A 15525-nucleotide genomic window follows, 5' to 3' on the forward strand; every position below is an offset into this window, starting at 1 on the left:
CGCCACCATCCCCTGACCTCATCCCTACTGAGAACCTATGGCACAATCTTAAAAGGATGTTGTTAGCTGATCTAAACGCAACTGTGTAAGGCCAGAAAAATATTGCGGTGAAATGAGGTTTTGTTGGTAATTATGTAATGTGGAATAAGACTGTGCATGTGTGCTTTAAACTCAGTTATTGTTTGCGCTAATATAAAGAATGTCTGTCTTGCATTTTCGCTTTGAGATGTGTAGTTAAATGTAAGTCGTTTCTTTGAACTCGGCCTGTGCGTACTTGAAGAAAGGTCATCCGAGGGCCATCTGCATCATCTATCTCTAATAAAAGAAACGTCAAACGTTGGAAGTGTAACTTGAATCTGTTAGATTTTCTAAATAAAGCTTCATATTCCATCTGAGATATATTTTGTTTGCATTCATAAAATACATTTAATGCTACAGTTCTGAGACATTGCTCATTTATACGGAAGGCAAGTCTCGTTATTGCATGCAATACGAAAAAGAAAAAATCATAAACCGTTCTCAGACGTTACGAACGAGGAGCAAGTTTAGCAACGTTATCTGATTTCCGGAAATTTTAAATGGAACACGTGTCCAAAGGTTAGTCTGTCATGGAAAAAATGAAAAATAATTCTCACGACCAAAGAAAATATTAAGTGTGTTTTACACTTGACAGTAATGTAAAACGAATATATGCAATACAACTCGAAATAGATATCGAACTGAGGGCACGAACCCGGATAAGAACGAAAGGAAGTGAGAAAATGTTTGCGTCGCATATTTCTCAGCACGAGTGTTCACGTTGCAAAGGAGCATTGAATGCAACATGCGACGTCATAGCCAATGGACTTGCAGCTCTTCCTGTCAGCCAAAATTCAGGGTTTCCGCATGAATATTCTGGTGGCTAAAGCTAGCTAGCGCCCCAGCGCTGATGATGTCGCTAACTCGGGCTCAACATGCTTGCTGCAAATAATGTCGACACCAACTAAAGGGGGTTGCATGAGGGGGCAAGCTTCCCGGTCACCTCGGCGACACACCTTCTAACCTTCATGCTACCGGCCACCTCCTGCAGCTAGCTGGAAGTTTGTCATCCGCCTAAGGAGGGAGGAGGAGGAGGAGAAACTGGTGGTTTGGCTAATTAGCTAGCTGGGACAGAGCAAGGCGGACCGTGCATGTCTTCCTCTCAACTTACTGCCAAAGGGAAATCTTGCAGTTCATGTTTCGCCAAGAAGTCAGTGTGACGTCTTTTATTCCGTCTTGTTCGTATCTTTTCCACCACGAGAAGAGGAATATGTCCAGGTACAACATATACAGCTTGTTAGATTGGGTCTACGGTGGGGTGGACCCGAAGTTTGAGGGCAACGGGGGCCCAGAATGTGCCGCCTTCCTCGCTCCCCAGCAGCGCATCAGTGAAAGCCTAGTGGTGCTCATCATCTCCATCGTGGAGATTGGCGTGTCCTTGAAGAAGATCAATATCTCCAAAGAGCTCAAAGTGGTGGGGAAAGAGTGCACCAAATCAAAGGAGGATAGTCTAGGCAAGAACCTGTTGCTCGTTGCACTATGCATGACTTTTGGAGTGGAAGTGGGCTTCAAATTCGCGACCAAGACTGTGATCTACCTGCTGAATCCCTGCCATGTGGTGACCATGATTCAGGTAATGATAGTTCACCTCTGATCAATGCATACAGTTTACGTTAATGTGCAAATAAACTGTGCCCATAGACCGAATGATAACAAGAAGTTTCACAAACCACAGCATGGGGTACAGTCCGATGGACTCCTATACCTGATTTATATTGACCTTGTGGTATTTTAATAATTAGTTATCTTATTTAGTCCACAAAGTGTCACCAACATTGCTGCATATTATGCAACATGTTTCAACACCACTTCAGGCAACAACAAAACCATTGTTGTATCATCAATTGATTTACCCAATTTGTGCCTGCTTTCTAGTTCCGCTTCCCTCAGGGTGAAAGTGTTCGCAAACTCCACGTCGCATTGTGTTCTTTGGCAAGTTCTCCCTTCTAACTTCCTTACAGTACATGGGAGTCATCCGAGTCCTCATGAAATACCTTTCCGATTCAGTTGTCTCATTAAAATACTTCTGATTTATAGTTCATAATCTGACAACTCAGAGTATCCCTTTGCTGCAATGTTTTTTTTTTTAGTTTTAGGTGTTTGTCAAATAAGTTGAGGTATAATTTGTACGATCTTTTCATCAACATGCAAATTGTAGTGCTACACAATTATGCATTGGATTTATGGATTAAAATTGTAGGCTGATGCCCTGCAAATGGCAAATGTTGTCAGGCCTGTTCTCAAAGCCAGTTGGCTCACATACATTTTTGCCATGAGAATGATTTTCCTTCTGCCTGATTACTTCGTCCGCACGGTATATAATGACATTCTGTTGTGAAAAATCATGAACATAGCACTGTAAAATGGAAAATTCATAAAGTGGGTTTGATTTAATGGGTTTTCTTCATATGACTGGTTTGTGGGTCACTTATTTGTTGCTTGGTGTTTTTGAAACTAAATCCTTTTTTTTTGTGTCTTTGTATTTTACTTTGACTTGAATGAATGAATAAGCAGAAAAGGTCCCATGTAATCTATCGCCATAGAAATGTAATGTGAACTGTTCTGGGAACAGACCTAAGATTTGTTCATTCATAACTTCAATTGGACTTTTATATATATATCTCATGCCGTGGGAAAAAAAAATAGGCTCATAGCCTTGCTATTGGCCTGTCGTGTTAATGACATGCCAAGTGATACATCATGTGCCAATTTAATTTTACATTTGCCAGAGTGTTCGGATGAGTTGATTCTTTGCTATGGAATAGTGGTTAGCTCATATACTGCAAAGTTCAGAGGGCACAGGCTTGATTCTGGCTCCGGCCTTCCTTTGTGGAGTTTGCTTTGTTATACTCCCTATGCCCGCGTAGGTTTTCTCCCGGCACTCCGATTTCCTCCCACATTTTCAAAAACATGCATGATAGTTATATTGTACACTCCAAATTGCCCTTAGGTGTGATTGTGAGTATAAATGGTTGTTGGACTATGTGTGCCCTGGCAACCTGTTCAGGGTGTCCCCCACATTCCGCTCGGCTGGGAAAAGCTCCAATAGTCATTCGACCCGCATACAGATAACCTGCTAAGAAGATGGATGGATGGGATGAATTTAACCAAAATCCCACTGATTGTGTGTCTAGGTTTGTAAAGTCTAAAATGGTAGTCATACCTTGCTAAGGTGAGATATTCCCAAAGGGCGAGTGTTGCGTCTGAATGGAAATGCTTGCCATCTGGCAATACAGACTTATTTAGTACACTTGCATGAACTGGCAATCTAGAAAATAATTTATTGCTATGTTTAACTTGTTAGCAACAGAGTCATTAAATCTTTATCACTTCGTGTCCAGGTTTCAACTTAATAGAACTGCCCCAGGACGTCCGTGTCACTCTTCTTTTCCTTCTCTTTCTCGTTCCTGCAAGCTTTTAGTGTAAGTCACATTGTTGCCAAGTTGCATTTAGAAACAGAAAGTAACCATGAAATCAGTCTTACTCATCAAAAGCTCTCGGTGTACACTATCAACTGCAGCATTGTCAATGACAAACCATCCATCCATCCATCCATCCATCCATCCATCCATCCATCCATCCATCCATCCATCCATCCATCCATCCATCCATCCATCCATTCATCCATCCATCATCAGCAGCTCCTTAGAGAAGCCCAGACTTCCCTCTTCCCAGCCACTTTGCCCAGAAACCACTAAATCTGAATTCTCCCGATACCACTAAAGACAGATATTTTATGACTGCACTTGTGGAAAGGAGGATGAGGATTGGTATAAGATACATTTGTTATACAGCAATGATATCTTCTAGGCATCATTGAACATTTTTCATAAACTTTCATGATGATTGCCATGTTTTTCTCACCCCTGCACAGCACAAGATTCATTTACTTCTGACAGTTTTTTCCCCCCGAATGGACTGATGCTTGTTATTTTCTGCGCTGCATGACAGTAAAACATGCCTCCAAAATTGGTGGGAAAGCCAGCCAACTTCAAAATAAACTATTATGAAAAAAACCAATAAATGAACATGAACACCATAGCATGGTGTGCTTTTATTTTCATGTAGTGTGTATTTTCAAGTGTTGCGTTGTTTTTCTGTGTTGTGTTGTCTTGAAAATGGCTAGCTTGACTTTTTAGTTTCTACTGCACTAACTGTTGCTCCCGAAGTGACTCACGACTCCCGATAAAAACAACATGACGGTGTTCTAACATCACATTGAGTCGCCAATTGAGGGCACTAAAAAATGACTTTTTGACGTTTTATTGTATGCCGCCTGTTGCCATAGTTTATTGCGGCACCTAGCATGAATTAGCCTCTACTTAGCATTGCTCAATTGCCCTCAAGATTAGTGCGATTAGGCAGTTTAATGATGTAAAGGATTGTGCACACTTTGACGCTTAAAGCCTGACAAAGTTGCCATTCCTACTGATCATTTTTTTAACAAACGAGACCGACTCAAAAGTGTGTTCAGTGGGTCTAATGTCACTTTGTCTCATTGGCCTAAATTATAAGGAGAGAGTTGTCAATCGTTTAGTTCACATTTAAGGACAAAATAAATGTTGATTTTAAAAAATAATAAATGGTGAGTTTAGACATGATTAAGTGTATGTGCTATTTGGTTGAAGTTGATATTTGTTTTTCAAGCAAAAATATATTTTTATTTTGCCGAATACCGAAATACTCAGTTCACTGAAAAAGAGGATATTTCAATTACTTTCAAATCACCTTTGTGGCAATATTTTGGTTTTCCAGGCGTGGAAAAGTTGCATTTTAATCACAGAGCTAATGTTCAAGTTTTAACTCACTTCAGATGAATGATTCATTGTATCAAAACAACCTGCGACCTGTTGTGTATTCTTTATAAGGGTGCAGGTGTTCTAGTTCAACAGGCAGACTAAAACGGGTAAAATAAGAGTGCTAAAGGGTAAGAAGCACAGCAACTGAGAACAGCAAAAATTGAGGACACACTAACTCATTTGTTAATTTATCACAAAGTGTGTCCAAACCTTTGACTGGGATGACATTTCATCTTTAAAAATAGCTGTAAAGAGACTGTTTAGTTTTAGTGTGATACATTTTCAGCATGAGTGTCAGATTCTGTATGTAAAGTCCATTTGCCAATTTTCAAATACTATATTTTGTGATGTAAAAAATAAGATTCAAGTTCAATTATTTAAAAAAAAAATCTGCCATTAAGGTGTTTTAATTGAAAGAAAAACAAATATTTCAAGAATTCTATTTGTGCTTCATCAGAGGCACTTTACATGGCTGCAGGGGTGTGCTGACTTGTTTAACATGAATTTGAATGCGTTTGGTTCTTTCTGAAGATAATCATATCTTGTGCAGCCACATTATATCAGTTTATGTTTATGCCATATAAAAGTCTTCTTTTTCTAATAGAATTCCAGCAGTTAAATGATGAGTTAAATATCCTAATCTCATTTTTAATTTAAAAAATACATTTAAATAGTAATGTCAACTTTTTATGTCTATTGTGAGTTTGCAAAATTGTCTTTCGCTTTCTTTTCATGTTTTAGACTTTAGGAATGCCCACCATTACCATGGAAGCGACCAGAACTCCAAGTGTTTAGATTTTAGCTGTAAAATGAATAGGGAGATTCAGCTATTAAAGTTAATAGTGTCTTTAATGCTACATCAGCAGCGTCACGGACAGTTTGCCAGTGCTCATGCTTCTGGACATAATACGGCCAAATTGTTAAGCGGAGCTGATGATGCTTGTGCACAGTTGGGATGAAGTTGGTTGCTAGTTGTTGAGATGTTGATGGCGTCCTGCTCATGACTTGTTCATCTAAAATGTACTTTTTAATTGATGGTTCTATGAAGTGTATGCCCCCACCAAGTGTAATATTACCAAAACAAACCAGTTGGATTATTATTTTTTTTTTTAGCTGCATAGTTCTTAAAATGTATCTGTGACCAAACCATTTAAAAATTTCACAGAACATGGTGTTGGTGGAGTGAGAACACATGGTGTGTGTTATTAAAATGCTGAAACGACTTTACTTTTAGAGGTTTTTCTACATCTTATATCGAGTAACATACTGTTGCGGTTATGCGGGGGCGGGTGGCAAGAAAAAATGATGTCACAACAATAAAATGATATGACGTTTTAAGGTTTTTTTTTTTTTTTTTGCTGAATAGCTGAATGCTCATTTATCTTTAATCCATCGTTACTATCTGACACGGCAAGTAGCTCCTCCAGTTTCAATGTATACATATAACTTCTGAATGTGCTGTTCTTCCTCCATGTCAATTGTTCAAACATCGCCGCTCCTCTTCCTTGAACAGTCATCTTCGGACCCGTCCAATTTGTTTGAAGTGGAGGTCTCTAGAAATTGTATGCTTACACTTTCTTTACCCAATATCAGTGCGTGGAAGGTTGCCCTTCGCTGTGTCTGCTCCCAAACACTCTAAATCGGATGCATACTATATTGAATCAGAGGTATACTGTATATCATTATTTTAAACCTTGTACAGGACAGGATATGACTCATTTTGCTTTCAAATTGTTATCCAAACACAGATATGTGGAGAAAATTGGTCTGGTTTTGAATTATATGGTTATATGTCAATCAATCAATCAATCAAATTTTATTTGTATAGCCCTGAATCACCGAAGTCTCAAAGGGCTTCACGGGTGGAAAGAGGTCATGTCGAGACTTGTTTTGAAATAAGAAGTCATACAGAGACATCATTTCGCTGTAAGGTATACAACAGCATCCCCTGCCAAAGCTCCCAGAAGGGCAAGGAAAAACTCAAAAACCCCAATTTGGGGAAAATCAGAAACCTTCAGAAGGGACCACAGGTGGCAGGAGCCCCCTTCCAGGCCCGCAGGTTGAAGTGAATGCTGCATGTACCAAATACAGACAAACACAGATACACAAGATAGATTGCAGAAAATATATTGTGCTATATAGTGCACTCTGAGAAATACGATATATATGAGACAGATTCATCGACTCACCCTTAAGGTTCAATCGAACCCAGGTGAAGAATCATTGTTTTAGAAGAAGGAGTTCAGGGAAAACATGCAAATTCCACACAGGCAGCAAAGATGTGGGACATGCTAAAGAATCTGCCACACTTCCAACTGACAAAACCTTACATGAAAATCCCTGAGCTTCGATTTTGTCTTCTCAGCATTTGTTTGACTTGGAAACAGTGTTATCCTGTGATTGAACACACACTCGAAATAGTATCACAACTTCATGAGGCAGCAGCCCAGCCGGGGATTAATGCTAGTTATCACATTATCCCAATCTGGCTTTTCCACGCATCATTTGGAACAGACAGATTAGCCTCATCCTAAAAAAAAATCTACCACTTCATATAGCGTATTAGTTCTTGATAAATGTGTCAGCAGTGACACATGAATCTTTAAGCAGTCAATTTTTGAGCGAGCGAGCAAACATCTCTACTTAGTCAGGACCTTCTTACTGAGAAGCAGCTTCCCGAGTCATTTGCATGAAATCCATTTCAGTGTAATCTCTTGTGTGAAGGGGAAAAAAAAAGATGAAGCGCGTTGCTACCTCCTGTAAGAGCTGTGTTCTCAGTGATGCAAATGTTTTGGATGAAACATGTTAATGCCATTTCAACATGACTGAGCTAGACCCCTTAACATACGGACATGTTGCACGATAAATAATTCCATTGTTTCCATTACATTCATTTAGGAGCGGTAGCCCGTTGCTCCTGAATCATTGGACGCTAATGCGTCCAACTTTACTGCACTGCTAAATATTAAATTCAGGCACACAGTACAAGTACATGTTTTAATTAGAACGTAATTTCTTTGTATTCCAGCTGTACAATGACACTAAAGGCCTTCTACATGATGAGACAGCGTTTAAATGCAAAAAGATCACATCGCACACCAATGATATGTTGTGAAGGCCAACCAAAATAAACACACCAAAAATACATGTAGGCTTTTATTTTGAAGTTGGCCTCTGCAGCTATAGTGATTGAGGATGCTCAAAAACACAAGTCAGTTAAGTGCGATACGACACAAGTCTCCAGCGCTAGCTGCTGTGTGTGTGTGAAACATGTGGTGCATTCATTCGCAGCCGGATATTTTAAACTCAATACTCCAACGCATTGACCATTAATAACTGCAATTAATCTATAAATCCTGACATACAGTATATCAAGAAAGATAATGGGGTTAAATTACTTTAATTACAATGTAATTACAATACCTAATATAATAACTCTGCTTCCATGGTTGTTATGTCAATGAATCAAAGTACAAACCTACAGTTGTTATATATGATATTTACCCCAAAATTGGAGCACTTTTCCATTAGTCCCCTTTAAATCGATGTTAAAAGAATGAGCAAGAATAATAGTCAGAGCCATGTTTAGTAATTTTATTTAATTTTATTGTATTTGCATGTCATCCGAGCTTTAATGAGTTTCTACATATAAAATAGTTGACCTGTTCTGCCAGCCACCGCTTGTTGCCGACAGTTCTTGTTACAGTAAATTATCGTCAATCTTTACGTCCTATGAAATGACGGTTTACAAATTGGGAAGCTCGGCAAATATGGTCATGTTTTACATCCCCGTAGAAAGTGAACGACCGACTGAAAAAGTTTGTAGCACTAGAGGAAACACTGAAGTTAGTATTTCTGTACAGTGTGTGCAGCTTGGAGCTTCTTCGCCACCAGCATCACATTTCAGGCGATTGTTGCTTCCGAACTTTTAACACGTTTGACAAGAAGCTTTAACCTGCATTGCAAACCTCAGCGTCTCAAACCTATTGTTTTATTTTTAGCTTTCCTGTTTTTGCTACTTTATCAAGCACTATGTTTTGTTCATCTTCTGTTCCATGCTTATATGACTCTAAAATGTGTGTAACTTTGTGTTTTGTTTTTTGTTTTGTTTTTTCCATAGATCTTTCTGCTGGCCTGCCCACCATGTAAAACTGCCATGGTTGTGTTTAGGTGAGCTCATCTATGTATCTCATCATCAGGGCTGAGTATCAGTTCAGATTAACAAAATCATTTGATGCACAAGAGCCCAATTCTATTCACGATTTACCTTGATTTCATACAGTACCAATTTTATGTGCCTATCATAGATAGTCGCAAAGAATCAGTGTAAATACTAGAAACGTCTTCATCTTACTTGGTGCATTAGTAAAAATATGAAGATTTACACTAGAGAATTAATAACTCAATCTTTAATTGAAAATGACCTGATTAAAAACATTAAAAAATATTCAAGTGGCAAAAGTACACTGCACTAGCACTGTAATTCAAACAATCTATGCGCAGTGTTAAACAAAATAATATATAATCACCATCAATCTTTTTTTTTTGTCATCCTAAGATCAAATTTATGCATGTGTTTTATGTATATACCGTGAATATTACGAAATGATTTTGAAGACCTACACAACATTATTGCAGCGAAGCGTAACATTTAATATGATGTATTTTAGTAATTGGATATTTTAATCATAGAAGTGATTTACTTTCAATGGACAATGGACATTTTCATAGATTCAATCCTCATATTAATCACACTTTAGCTTAGCTGGCTTCACAACACACACAACAATTCAAAAGTACCTATATGTAATACTGAATGGGTTAGCATAGTAGTTAGCCAAGTAGCATTTTCTCATTTATCACGTTAAAAAGAAAGGAGATTTCTTCATTACAATACCCACGAATACAGCCTATGACCAGTAATGAGCATTTTTCTTTTTTGCTTAACTGGAGCACAATTGGAATAGCTGCTTGCAGAGCTGATTCAACAAGCCGCCTCTTTAAAATGATTGGATGGCAATCACAGTTTTCTTTTTTTTAACCCTCTTGGTGTGCATGGGTGCAAGGGTAAGGGAGAGGTCTTTGTCTTAACCATTCTGAACCTAACTTCACACAGTTTGGTGTCTAAACCCATAAATACACTGAATTTTGATGATGTTGCCCACTTCTGGGAGATGATTGGACACTAGTGCTTGCAGAGTTGTCACAAGAAAAATGTTAATTATGGTATTTATTATTTATTCATTAATTAAGTTATTCAGCATAACAACAACAAAAATAACATCAATTCTGTTCAATGAAAAATTGGCACCTGATCATTTCCTGACTCCCATAAGTTGCTACTTTGGCCATGCTCGCGTTACCAAATGGCGCAGTTCTAATTTTGCATTGCTCCTAACTATAGTACACGACCCTGATGTCGCCACCACCCACTAGAGTACACAAAGTGCATAACTTGAGTTGCAAGCTCCTGTCACTTGCTGTTCAGTAGGCTCTGCAGCTGAAGTGTGACGCTTCTCCGCCCACCACACTGCGCCATGCTGCTTCCCTATCAGACGAATGTCTCGCCTGCAGCAAGACTACAACCCAAATGCGGCCTCGTGTATTGAAAGCATGTGCAAATGAAAACTACTTTGGGTAACATTTTTAAATAGTCGCGCACATTCATGTGCTGTTGTCATAATGATATAGCTAATGACATCCTCATTGAACCCGAAATGTGAGACGCATTACCGCTCGCAGCTTCATGCAAAGAAGGGCCGACCTCGGATGCTAATCATAACCGATATTTTGACATCATTTGGTTTTCAACCGTTTCCTATTGCAAATATGAGGATTTGTTTCTGAGCGTGTCATTTAAGAGCTGCAATTTTCTCAATTGGCCCCTGGCTATTGGTTCTGTTGAAATTGTGCTACGGTCTTGTGTGTATTTCCAGGCTGCAGGTCCATATGTTGAATGGTGCATTGTTGGCTTTAATGTTCCCTGTGGTCAACACCAGACTGGTAAGCAGCCGTTATGTTGTCTTATGCGTTCACGTTTCTCAATGTAACTTGTTATGTGGAGATTTAAGGCCTAAAATTCAACATTATTCTGAGTTATATTATTCACCATCTTTCTGTCAGTGTCATAGATGTAAGGAAAGCTTCATTTTAATAAAATTGAGATATGCCTTTTTGTCAAAATAACAACGCTCCGTCCACCTGAACTTCAAAGCAGGCTGCTTTATCACAGCAGACAATGAGACAAAATATCCCTGCCGTCATTTCTCCTTCCTGACGCTTGTGATTTATCCTCCGTGTTGTCCCTTCAGCTGCCGTTTGAAAAGGAGATTTACTACATTCAACACTCCATGCTGTATCTGGTGCCTCTTTACCTTTTCAGGAAAGGAGGTAAGGTGTTGAGCTTCATTGACATCACACGATGTTTTCCTCTGACGTCAATGCCTACATCGTCAGTATCAGTTCAACCGTTAGTAGTTGTTCCTCTCCATGTACTTTGTTTGTCTCCTCTGAGCTCCTTTAAATGTTACTATACTACTTAACTCATTCAATCCCAAAGACGTATTTATACAAAGTCCAGATATTAAATTCCAGGTATTACAAATCTGATTATAAGATGCACCAACAAAGAAATCTTTTTTTGGCATGTATAGGCTGCACTGGGCAATAAGCCATACTATAGGTTGTGACATCAGCTGTTTACGCACCTTTTTTTCCAAACCGCCTGGTTACAAGCAACATCATGCCTTCAGCACAGACTGAACATGCCTGCGTGTTTGAAATAAGAGCAGTATCAAAATATTTCAGTAAAACACCAACATACTCCGATTGTTAAAACACGGCACCAACACAACAGTAACACACCACGCCTGATGGTTTTACTAGTAGAGTACGCTCCATGGTGGCGAGTAAAAAAAACTAACAAAAAAAAAAAAAACCTGCAGATACACCGCACTGGACTATATAGGCCGCAGGGTATGTAGTCCAAAATGTATGGTGCATGTTAATGCATTTATTTTAAAATATTAGGGTAAAGGGTGGTCCGAAGATGTTTGGAATAGAATGAGATAACGAATGTGTTCAGGCTTTACTCAACGTGAATAAAATGACCAGCAGAATGACCAGCATGAGCAAGCATAGTGGCTAGAACTACTTGGAGGTTCTCCTTTGCACCTCTATTTTTGTAAATTAACCTTTAGGGAGGCTCAACAAACATAAAGGCCTGTCCATATCGAGCGGAAACATAATGATGCACCTTACTAACGGCAGCTTTTGTGTCACTTGAAGTGGTATTGGGAAACCTTTGTCTAGATATCATCACCAGGGATTTAGACTTGAGTTCTATAAGAAAGAGTACTGTGCACCAGTTATATCACAGCTCATCATTAACTTTTTATTTTAAACAGTGTACGGTACTTAATCACTTTAACATCCTTGCGGACACCGCACTCACGCAGACGCACATATGCGGATTTTTTTTTATGTAATTTACATGTGTTTCATAACTAGACCTATGTTTATATTTAAAACATACTGTTGGTCATTAAGAACACATTCATTTGCAAGTTTGAAAATGAAAAACGGTCTAAATCTTACACTCTGTCCCTTTAAGGTTGGAAATTCTTTTCGATGATTAATCTATGAATGCCCGTAAGTGATGACACTTGCACATGCGAATGAGGGGTGCGGTTTTGGTGGCACACACATGAATGGCTGTGGTAGTACCAAAAGTGTCCTGCAGGGGTCAGCATGCTTCCACAAGGCTTTGAGACTGCTGAAAAATACAAACCAAAAATAAAGGATTTCATTATCAGAGGAAGCAGTCATACTAAAGAAAAAAATAATAATGTGTATGGGTCACTCCATGACAAATCACCCTACAAACATAAAAATTTCAACCAAGTCGAGTTTGGTTAAATTTGGTGCGAAGCATAGAGAATATCAACCCAATAGTTCTTATGGTTAAATTTGTGAAATTCGGCAGGCCTTAGCTCCCAAACCTCTGCTTGTTGACCTTAAAATGATAGATTTAGTGTGGCGCCAACAGTATCAACAAGTACAAAATGTTCTGTTTTTATTCGCGTGTGAGTAGCCCGCTTTTGGGTACACCTTCCCAATCTACTGATGGTAGTAAATACAAGAGCTATAGTGTCATTCTCAGAGCGCTTGACAATAAGGTAGTTGTGACTGCATACATTTCAAACTGGTCATTTTCGATGTGCAGTCTGTCGTCGGTTTCAGTTGAGTCTCGTGTTTTCTGAATACAATGGAACAGCCAATCTAAAACCATTTGACACCTTATACTTGCTATTCTTTTATTTAAAGAAAAAAAAAAACTCATGAGGAAACAGGATAAGCCAGTTTGCCACGACATTGTGCGCCATGCAGGCTGCAGCTGTCCGTGATGGACCAATCGACATTTGTTTTGTCAAAAACATGACTGGTCTTGCCATGCTATATTTCTTCTCACCCTGCAAACAGAAACGTATTTGTTCATGAATGTGTTTCTCACGCACTCATAGGTGTGTACAAGCCTGAGCCCCTGGGAGACATATGGTGGGCGCTGCTCTCCACAGGCATCCTCTTCCTCTATCATTTCCTCTTCTTACAAGTTCTTGGCCTGGTAAGAGAGAGACCCCTGCTGGTTGATTTTGATATTTCACTGTTGGCGCTTCAAAGCCATTCTTTAAAAAAGAAAAAAAAAAACGTATTATTATCGCCATATACTTTTGTGTGATAATCCACAATCATTGCTTTGATAAGGGGATAATCACATCACACTAATTAGATATTTTCTTTTATTAGGAAGTTATTGTATCTGAGAGACCTTTGCTGAGCTGTTTCTGTCCTAATATTTAACGTGAACTGCACCTCGGGGAACCTAACAAGAAATAATTGTTTTGCATACAATTGCCGGAAGATACAATAATGCCCACTGGAGAATTATCCCTTCTCATTGTGCATTGCTAGTACAGCGTTTGCTTACAAATATGTCCCTAACTTTGGGGAAGGGATTTAAAAAAAAAAAAAAAAAAAAAACAACGTTTTTTTTTGTCCCTGTGTGACTCTAATGTGAGGGCACTTAAAACACTCCTGTTTTAAAATCAGCAGTACTATTTTCTCATAAAAGACGGTTCCATGCAGATGTGTATATATATAGATATATATATATATATATATATATAATATATGCATAACGCAAGGGTAAATGCCGGTCCAGCAAAAAACAAAATGTAAAATGCCCACATTGTCAATTTATTGACACGTCAGCCTAGTCCTAACATTTATTTCCTTCCCCAGGTGACAGAAGTAAATCTTAACAATATGCTGTGCCCGGCCGTGTCCGATCCCTTTTACGGACCTTGGTACCGCGTGTGGGCGGCGGGCCACCAGACCCTCCTCACATTAATCCACGGGAAGGTTCTGACCCTCCTCTCACAACACACGGGTCCCGTGTGCAGACACCTGCTGGACACACTCCGACTGCGCAGCAAGAAAGTCGATTGATACACACGAGCCTTTCACTCGCAATGCCTTTTACGTTGCTTTTATTTACTGTTTTAATACAACATTTACACTGTGTTTTACTGTACACAATCCCGCGCGTCGTCCTTTTTAATGTACTACCTGCACGCACACAATGTTAGGTGGGGATTTTAGAGCTGGTAGTTGGGGGCGGTGCTACTCAGTCTGCTTCATATCATATGCTGCCTTTTTGTTCCCCCCCCACCATTGATCTGCTGTAGTCACTCTTCATGTGGTGAATGTGCAAGGTTACATGTTAGTCGGTGTATATGCCATTTTATTTGTATCAAGTGTGTATTGATATGCGCTGTAAATGTGAATTTGTCCTTGACCTGGTCAGAGTTGGAGGGTCATCAACGAACAGTCAGTGTTGATGAAACCAAGAAGGGATAACCATGTGGAAATCAATGCCCCCTCCAAATCAACCATCCATTTTATTCAAGTTACATGAGGGAATACTTTGTCATTGCAACACTGTTCTTTGCTGGAATTTAAAAGGAAATTTGTCATATAAAGTGTAATTATTCTGTGGGGGAAAGTTAGCCACTCTAAAATTTGTTTCCATTTGGACCAAAACAAATCCTACTAAATCCCAGCACATTGTTGAGATGCATGAGGAATTTGTCTGTTTAGGACAGGGGTGTCCGAAGCAGGCCCTCAAGGGCCGCTACCCTGCATGTTTTCCAAGTTTCAGTCCTCCAACCCACCTTGATTGGAATGAAAAGCTCAGCAGAAGTCTGATAATGATACTGACCATTGTCTGATACAGTATGTTTGTCCCAAGAGAAAAGCTTTGGTCATGCATTGTGAAACTTGAATGTGTTGCTTGATGCTCCTGTTGATATTTGCAAGGAATTGTCAGGACATGTCACCAACACAAATCCCAATTATCTGATAATCTGCATGAGGTCACTTTGAGTAAATTATTGACATTAGAAAGTATTAATACTTCATCAGTCACATTTTGTATCATTTCAAGCGTGTGTGTGTGTCTGTGTGTAAGGAGTGCATTATTGTAGCAAATTATACAGTCCGCATATATTGTATTTCAATGTAAAGGGATTTTTTTAAGGGATTATGTTGGTTCTTAATTAAAAGTCAAATGCTGAAAAACAAGACAACA

General features: G+C 39.1%; 1 protein-coding gene across 1 annotated transcript; it reads left to right on the forward strand.

The window, feature by feature from the left end:
- Positions 1-857: 857 nt before the first annotated feature.
- tmem164 (transmembrane protein 164) lies at positions 858-15523 on the forward strand. The gene is made up of 6 exons (XM_088440503.1): positions 858-1651; positions 8998-9047; positions 10814-10880; positions 11189-11267; positions 13400-13500; positions 14178-15523. The coding sequence occupies exons 1-6, from the start codon at positions 1214-1216 to the stop codon at positions 14382-14384; spliced, it is 942 nt and encodes a 313-aa protein (XP_088296629.1). The 5' UTR covers positions 858-1213; the 3' UTR covers positions 14385-15523.
- The last annotated feature ends 2 nt before the right edge of the window (positions 15524-15525 follow it).

This window comes from Hippichthys cyanospilos, chromosome 18, assembly GCF_059441005.1.
Source record: "Hippichthys cyanospilos isolate Australia breed blue-spotted pipefish chromosome 18, RoL_Hcya_1.0, whole genome shotgun sequence".
Classification (NCBI taxonomy): Eukaryota; Metazoa; Chordata; class Actinopteri; order Syngnathiformes; family Syngnathidae; genus Hippichthys; species Hippichthys cyanospilos.